This window comes from Camelina sativa, chromosome 11, assembly GCF_000633955.1.
Source record: "Camelina sativa cultivar DH55 chromosome 11, Cs, whole genome shotgun sequence".
Lineage (NCBI taxonomy): Eukaryota > Viridiplantae > Streptophyta > Magnoliopsida > Brassicales > Brassicaceae > Camelina > Camelina sativa.
The window spans coordinates 1,151,936-1,160,864 of NC_025695.1; the positions used below are offsets into that span (position 1 = coordinate 1,151,936).

Genomic DNA, 8,929 nt, shown 5'->3' on the forward strand with positions numbered 1-8,929 from the left:
TTGACTTTTCACTTCTATTGCTCTTCCATCAAATATGAAGATAACTAATTGTCAGTTTGTCACACATTAGCTTGAAAATTTTATTATCAGGTTGATAGAACTCGCCTAATGAGTAATGATAAACTGATTATTTTAACACAGTTAATTGATTTTGATTCTTTCATCTAAAGGATCTCATCGATACACACTCGAGTGTTATCTATAGAAATCTTAGATATTTACTAATTGATCATACTTGGGTTACCCTAAAAATTTTATCATATAGAGAAACTATAATATTCAAGTTCATTAATTTGATTAAAGCATACCACACAGTCATACAACCTCCCCAGGAACCAACACGAAACTTAAATACTACGACAAACCAAACAAAGGAAATAAAAAAACAGCTTTGGGGAAATTTTAATGTTAAGTGTGACTTATAAATTAGGAGAAGGCTTCAAAGTGTTGGCAACATCAATCACAAATCGGTACCTAACGTCGGCCTTCTCAAGCCGCTCCATGGCGGTGTTGACATAATCCGCAGAGATAAGCTCAATATCCGCCGTGATGTTGTGTTTCGCGGCCATATCCATCATCTCCTGAGTCTCTTTTATCCCTCCTATCAAACTTCCAACTACCATCTTCCTCTCTCTATATATAAAAAATAACATAACCACAACACACACACAAAATCCATGTCATTCTCGCGATTCATTGACTAAACACTACAAATTTAGCACATGCATGTAAAATTAATATAGGGATTAGTTTGTTACCAAAGATGAGAGGCAAGACAGGTAGCTCGAGTGGCTTCACCGGTGCACCAACCATAACAAGTATTCCCTTTTGCTTCAGCAAACCGAGCAATGGAAGAAGCGGATGAGTCGCAGATACAGTATCAATTATACCGTCCATAGTCCCCATTGCATCCTTTACCTGCTTCGGGTCACGGCTCACCAAGAAGGTATCGGCACCAAGCCGATTAATCGCCTCGTCTCTCTTACCCTCCGAAGTGCTGATAACCGTAACTTTACAACCCATAGCCTTGGCAAATTTCACTCCTACATGACCCAAACCGCCTAATCCTACCACACCGATGTGCATACCGGGTTTGTCGAGCCCATGATACTTCATAGGGGAATAGACCGTGATCCCGGCGCATAGTAGCGGCGCGGCAGCGTCCATGGGAAGATTGTCGGGAATACGAATGACGAAACCTTCGTCGCAAACCATGTGGTCGGAGTAACCACCACATGTTATGGTGCCGTCGTAGTACTTGAATCCGTACGTTTGGATCAATTTTGGACAGTAGTTTTCCATGCCTTCGGTGCAGTTGTCACATGACCCGCACGAGCCGACCAAGCACCCAACTCCGACGTTGTCTCCGGTTTTGAATTTAGTCACGTTGGCTCCAACTTCAGTCACCACGCCGACGATCTCATGCCTGAAAAATTTAACATTCGGATTTAATATCAGCGTTAGAGCAAAAAAAGAATTTAATTCACTTGGAAAGATTTATCAAAATAATAATCAAACCGGACATAGTTGAGAGATTAACTTCAATGAACATGAATTAAATGCGACGAATTAGGACAGAGTAGAGATAAATATGAGCCAGATGACGAAGCTTATCGTGGATCTTTTGTCCACTATTTCTAAATGCTTCTTAGTGTATTTTTGTCTAAAATCCGAAAGAAGTGACCAAAAAAGGAAATAATTCTAAAAGTCGTACAAAATACCAGATTAGATTCAAAAGTAAGTGTCTAGTTTGATTTTATTTTATTTTTGATGTCACTTATTATAGTTGAGAAGTTTTAGATAATAACGAGGAGAGACAAAATGCCTTAATATAGGAGATGATTGTGGAAACGATGTGATTTGGTGCAATAAAGACTTGCCGACTCGGTCTTTTCTTCCTTGTTTAGTTTCTTGGTAATTATTTATTTTTCAATTATTGAAATCAAATGCACAGAAAAAAAAAAAATCATGTTTTCCGTACTAACATTGTGATTTTTTTTTTCAGGACCACGAAAATAATGTTGTCAAATAATACGGACCACTATTATACATATATACATATATATATATGTAATAAGACCTTTTTAATTTGAACATTATTTGGTCAAACTCAACAATGTATTTTGCAATTTTGTTCACGTGTGTCGTGGTCCATATGTATCGTATTCTTCTAAAACCGTGTATACACTGCTAACTGCTAAGGTTGGAATCATTTAAAGTTTTCTACTAATATACATACATGCACTTGCTCGATTAATTAATACTCGAAAAAACTAGTTTAAATTTACTAGTCTTACTAAATTTGACCAATCTCTTAGTACTTTCTAGTAATCCTTTTAATTAAATCATACTGTTTTCATTAATTTCTCGGGTTGGTCAAACAACACTGCTTCTATCATTCACACCCTAACACTTTAATGTTCTATTTAACAGAAATATCGACTACATTTCATTTTAAATATTAAAATATTTTCAATTAAAATCTTTAAATTTGATAAAGCACATGCTGTAGTAGTAGATTATCTTATTCAAGTTTACTAATTTGATAAAGCACATGCTGTAGTAGTAGATTATAGTAATACACAAAACTTATTACAACAAACCAAACGAGGAACAATGCTTTGTGGAAATTCAAACTTTAAGCTGTATGTCTAATGAGTAGGCTTCAACGTGTTGGCAACATCAATCACAAATCGGTACTTAACGTCACCCTTAGCGAGTCGTTCCATGGCAGTGTTGACATAATCCGCAGAGATAAGCTCAATATCCGCCGTGATATTGTGTTTTCCAGCCAAGTCCACCGTCTCTTGCATCTCCTTTATACCTCCTATCATACTTCCTACCACCATCTTCCTCCCTATTACACGACCATGCACAAAAGAAAAAGGAAATAAACATATTCCAATTTTTTTTCGACTGAATCAAAAACATATCATGTAAGATAACATTTAAAGATGATTGGCAAATGCCAAATAGGCTCGTACCGAAGATGAGAGGGAACACCGGAAGCTCAAGTGGCTTGGTAGGTGCACCAACCATAACAAGTTTTCCCTTATATTTAAGCAGACCAAGCAGTGGAAGAAGCGGATGGGTCGCAGATACGGTATCAATTATACCATCCATAGTCCCAAATGCGTCCGCCATTTGTTTTGGGTCACGGCTCACCAAGAAGGCATCTGCACCAAGCCTATTGATCGCTTCCTCTCTCTTACGCTCCGAAGTACTAATAACCGTAACTTTATTACCCAAAGCCTTGGCAATTTTCACTCCTACATGACCCAAACCGCCTAGCCCCACCACACCAATGTGCATACCGGGCTTGTCGAGCCCATGATACTTCATTGGGGAGTAGACCGTAACTCCGGCACAGAGTAGTGGTGCGGCACCATCCAATGGGAGATTGTCAGGAATACGGATAACGAAATCCTCAGCACACACCATGTGGTCGGAGTAACCACCACGGGTCATGGTGTCGTCGTAGTCTTTGCCTCCGGATGTTAGGATCATCTTCGGACAGTAATTCTCTTCGCCATCACTGCAGCTGTCACATGACAGGCACGAGCGGGACATGTAGCCAACTCCGACTTTGTCTCCAGTGTTGAATTTGGTCACTTTGGCTCCAACTTCAGTCACAACGCCCACGATCTCATGCCTGAATAGTAGTATCAAAGCTATTTCAAAGATTCAGTTTTAAAATAAAATCTATTATTTGTTTTGGAGTACAGAAATTTTGTCTTACCCTGGGACAAGAGGATAGGTAGTGAAGCCCCATTCGTTTTTGGCCATACATAAATCAGTGTGGCAAATTCCACAGAACAACACTTTGAACCTTACATCCTTTTCTGCCGTCTCCCTATATACATTAAAATTTAAAACTCAAACAAAACTTAATTTCAATAGAACAAAAAAAACAATTTATCGGATATCATGCGATACAAAATCGTTAGAGATTAATATATTCGTTAACCTTCTAGAGAAACTGAAAGGAGAGAGAACTCCTGATTCGTCTTTCGCGGCCAAGCCAAACGCCTCCTTCTCAAGAACCTTTCCCATCTTGAAAAAAAAAAATAAGAGAATGGGACTGAGAGATTTTTTTTGAGTGACACTAGTAATTGAGAAGTTTCGATACAATGATATATAAGAAAGACGTCGGATTTTATACAGGAAAAGGATTTAATATAATTTACAAGGACCATACTCACCACGTCCACGAGAATAGATGGTCCCTAATATGGTAACTCAATTTCGTACTAATAGTACTAGTGTGATGTCGTTAGTCAGGGTCATATCAACTCACCAATTTGATACTGATGTGTTCATCAATAATGCAGTTGATTTTTCTGCTGATTTAAAGCTACGGTTGTATGGTCGTTCTCTTATTTTTTTTTCAACTTTGTCATGTAATATGGTCCAGAGGTGACAATTACTGCATGTAGGGAGAGATACCTTCGCAAAGCAAAATTTTAAAGATCCACGCACATGGAACTTAATTCAACCACATGCGTGAGACCATTTTTCTCCATACCCAGTCTTATTGATATATTTCTATATTAGTTTATTTCACCAATTAATAAAATAAGATGATAGGTATAAAACTGAAATTAAATTAGAAAATCTGCATTCAAAATATTAAATGACATTTATGTAATGCAACCAAACTAAAGATGAAAAATAAATATGTAATAGTTTTTCCGCTTTCAAATTAGTTAAGTCCCATCCATTGGATAATATATACATATTTAAAATTTGAAACGAGTTTGAGCGTTACGTTCGGTTCATACATTTCAATGTCGTCAATACATCTCTAAATCATAACCACTGGGATTACATTCACTTGATCATACTCTATTTATAAAAAGAAAAAAAAACAGACCAGGGTTGAAATCCAGATTATTGTTTATTTGAATACGCATCCAACCACATGAAGTTTAGTTAAGATTGAGTTACTGTTGCCAAAAAATCAAGGTCTAGTAGCAGCCAATGTGTTAGCAATGTCGATGACAAATCGATATCTAACGTCCCCTTTCGTGAGTCTATCCATGGCGGTGTTCACATAATCCATGGATATGATCTCAATTTCTGCTTTTATGCCATGCTCCGCCGCAAAATCAATCATCTCTTGTGTCTCTTGCATTCCTCCAATACCACTTCCCGCTACGGATTTTCTTCCTGTTGCATAAGGGTTCGTCAAAGTACTTAAATAGTCTAGGTATGAAAAGTTGAATATTTTAACTAATCTTATATAACGGTTTATTACTTAGGGTTCTAGATTAATACCTATGATTAAGGAAAATGCAGATAGATCGAATGGCTTCTTCGTTGCACCAAGTAGAACAAGTTTACCGTTGGATTTGAGTAGTCCAATTAAAGGTGAAATCGAATGCGATGCAGAAACAGTATCAATTATGCCATCCATTGTTCCCATTGCGCCCTAACATAAATTTAAAATCTGATAACATTTTTTTACATTTTATATGCATAACAATATATATATGCATGGTTTAAGATTACCTTCATTTGGTCTTCATCAGTACTAACCAAGAACCCATCAGCTCCAAGAGTTTCAAGAGCATCTTTAGATTTCCCAGAGGTGGAACTAACCACCGTGACTCTAGTCCCAAATGCTTTTGCAAATCTCACCCCAATGTGTCCAAGACCACCTAGCCCCACGATTCCTATGTGTTTATCTGGTCCTGCCAATCCGAAGTACTTCATAGGACTGTACACCGAGATGCCTACATATAATATGTTACTTTATATTATTGAAAATGTCGCGATAATTTAATATTACCATATTTAATTTATATTACCTGCACAAAGCAAAGGTGCGGCCGAAGCTAGAGGCAACGAGTGTGGAATTTTGACGGCGTAACGTTCATCGACGACGATGTGGTCAGAGTATCCACCGTAGTTAACCGTTCCGTCGTGGTGAACTCCGTTATAGGTTGCGACTGCTTTGGTGCAGTAGTTTTCTTGATCTTCACGACAACTCTCGCACGCGCGGCGGGAATCTACTATGCATCCAACACCAACTTTGTCTCCAAGATTGAATTTTCTTACTTTGCTCCCTATCTCACTCACTTCTCCAACAATCTCATGACTGCAGTAACAACATTAATAACAAAAAAAAAAACTGATTAATGTTAATCTTTTTGAATTTTAAACTAAATATATCATCATAAGATTTCAAACAGTTGACTTTTTAAAAAATAAGAGAAAAATGAATAAAGATATTATTTTTGATAATTTTCAGTGAAAGTTATATACTATTTACAATTTTTATGTTTAGTCATAATTTGGTTTTAGGAATCAATTTTTTTTTTTTGAACAAAGGGATGAGTTGTTTAGTTACATGATATAACTCACGCTTAGTTTGTGTTGCACTTATAATATCTTCATAACGTTCAGTTTTGATCTGTGCGTGTAGATTTTTATTATAATAAAGTCATAAAGAAATCAACTTTAAGTGATGAATCAATGAATGATGGTAATAATGGAGGTGAGTGCTCATTTTGGCAAAACTTATTTGAGTGTAATAATTAATTTATCTGCCAAAATGTTTTTTTCAACTATATATAAAATCGATCTAGCCGAAAGAAAAGAGCTAAGTAAGTGCTCCACTATTAACAGTGGACAAACTAGAATTTGCCACATTTAGTTCCACTCAATAATAATCCTGATCTCTAATAATTAAGTAATTTACCAACCAAATCCACTATTTTAATACATTCTGAAACATATGTTAAAAATATCATTTCACCTACCAAATATTTTCTTGCATATCATACAAGCCAAATTCGGGGTTCTTAACTAGATCTTCATTTATCGAAGTTTATATTGTTTATAATCGTAATTGTGAATTCTATTATTCAATAGTGGTGGAAACTGTGGATCTAATCTCTCTTTTTTTCTTTTTTGGACAAAAACTGTGGATCTAATCAAAATCAATCTTAACATATTAAAAAAAAAAAAAAAAAAAAAAAAAAAGAAAAAAAAGAAGATCTNCGATACATAATTAAAAAAAAAAAACGATACAATTAAAGAAGAATTTACGAAACAGTGAAAAAGAAAAAAAAGTTGCGTACCCAGGAACCAAAGGGTAAATAGAGGAATGCCATTCGTTCTTGAGACAATGAAGATCACTATGACATATTCCACAATACAACACCTTCACTCTCACTTCCTCCGCTTCTGTTTTCCTGTACATTGTCACCATGTACGTAAACATCATCACTATGACTAAATTAAACAATCGATCCATCATCATGCACATGCATGTGTAATAACACCATCATGATCACAGAGGCAGCGTTACCTTCTAGAAAAGACAAAGGGAGAGAGATGGCCTGAGGAGTCTCTTGCCCTCTTCTGATGATGAAGATCTCTCCATCTGCTCTCACTCTTTTTTATTTCTATTGTTTTCGAACAATTTTAATTAAGGGACCGGAGTAGCCAGCTATCTTTTATATAATAAGAATGAGAATACAAATTAGATCCAAACGCTGCCGTTTCATTGTAGAAGTTTGACTTTAGGTCTCTCATACCATAACATAATTAAATATATTATACACTAAATAATATCATGATAATTAAAGTTGTAATATTTGATATAATTTTTTTTCTTGTCAACTATAGAATTGATACAATTTTAACCCATTCATCACCGTTGTGTAAAACAAAAGATCTAATTATAATTTTACTTCTAACAAACTAATCTAAAAAATAATCCCTCCCATCAACACCCATATATATCAGACTCGGAAGGACCTTCCAAACGAAGATAATCATACATTACACCTGAAAAAGAATCAAATCCGTTCCGACCGTGAATAAGATAAATCGTATTATTACCAACCCTAAGAAACTTTCCATGGACATCGATATTGTATAATTTGTACAACCCATGAATCCCATGCCTCGCGATCGCGTTATCCCGACCTATTAGCCCAGAGATAAAAACAGGTTCGGAATCAGCTTCGTTGACCCGAACCATTAGATTAACAGTTGTGGCTGAAGCCAAAGCTATTCGAAGTGTGTAGCTTCCAGTTTCAGTCACTGCTTTTAAGTTGAACTTAATTTGCCATGTCGTTGCTTGATGTCTCCCGTTTCCATCTTTCCTATATATATTACAGGAAATATATTATTTGTATTAATGTCTGAGATTACTGTGTAACTCAACAACATATTTTGGATCGATCGATCATCAAAATATATTTTTATTACCTGTTGACATGTGCATAGAACCAGTCTTTTTTATAGTCGCTCACTCCAACAATATAAACAAGATCGTTTCGTGGATACAAATCACTGTAACGATCCCATAGACCATATTGTCTAAATCTGTATTATTACATTAAATTAATTAAATAAAACACCATTAATTAGTATATTAAAATAAAACACCATTTCGTAAACAATAAATGGATGAGTTAATGCTTAATTCTGTTACCTGTCTTCAGAATTTGAGTTACTAAGATAGAGTTTGGTCAAAAGGGTTGGGTCCGGATCTGGGATATAGAACTCTGCGGCGGTTCGATCCGGTTCTCCGATCTCCCACAATGTCGGACCGTTCGTCGGTGGCTCGTACACTATGGGTCCTACGTTTATCTCCTCACCTATATAAACCAAACCAAACTTGGGCCTATTAATGGACCTCATCTATTCTTCAGCTGTGGCCCATCTTAAACTTAATAATGGAGATAACAATGTACGTACCGGGTGTGATGGTAATGTCACGTTCGTATTTATAGTCACCGATAAATCCAGAAACCCACGCGTAGAGACTATAATTTCCAGGTCGAACATTCGCTATTGTGAACATCCCAATATTGTCTGCTCGTGTCCATAATTGATATCCCTTTGTCCAGATTTTGTTGTAAAGGGGAAAATTAAAATCCGCTAGTTTCGTCCGATTGACATTGATACACTG

At 36.2% G+C, this 8,929-nt stretch overlaps 2 protein-coding genes and 1 pseudogene across 2 annotated transcripts; all 3 read right to left on the reverse strand.

Annotated features, from left to right (window-relative positions):
- Positions 301 to 1,488, reverse strand: LOC104720960 (cinnamyl alcohol dehydrogenase 8-like; the record flags this gene model as incomplete). Its single annotated transcript, XM_019231724.1, has 2 exons — positions 301 to 631; positions 759 to 1,488. Coding segments are annotated over 2 exons (942 nt in total), but the record flags the coding sequence as incomplete, so codon positions are not given.
- Positions 2,508 to 7,405, reverse strand: LOC104720961 (cinnamyl alcohol dehydrogenase 7-like). The gene is made up of 6 exons (XM_010438860.2): positions 7,316 to 7,405; positions 7,086 to 7,199; positions 3,968 to 4,053; positions 3,740 to 3,853; positions 2,985 to 3,652; positions 2,508 to 2,857 (listed from the first exon to the last, which is right to left on the reverse strand). Exons 2-6 carry the CDS (start codon positions 7,116 to 7,118, stop codon positions 2,652 to 2,654), a joined length of 1,107 nt encoding a protein of 368 aa, XP_010437162.1. The 5' UTR covers positions 7,119 to 7,199; positions 7,316 to 7,405; the 3' UTR covers positions 2,508 to 2,651.
- LOC104727508 overlaps positions 7,736 to 8,929 on the reverse strand; it is a 4,336-nt pseudogene continuing 3,142 nt past the window's right edge.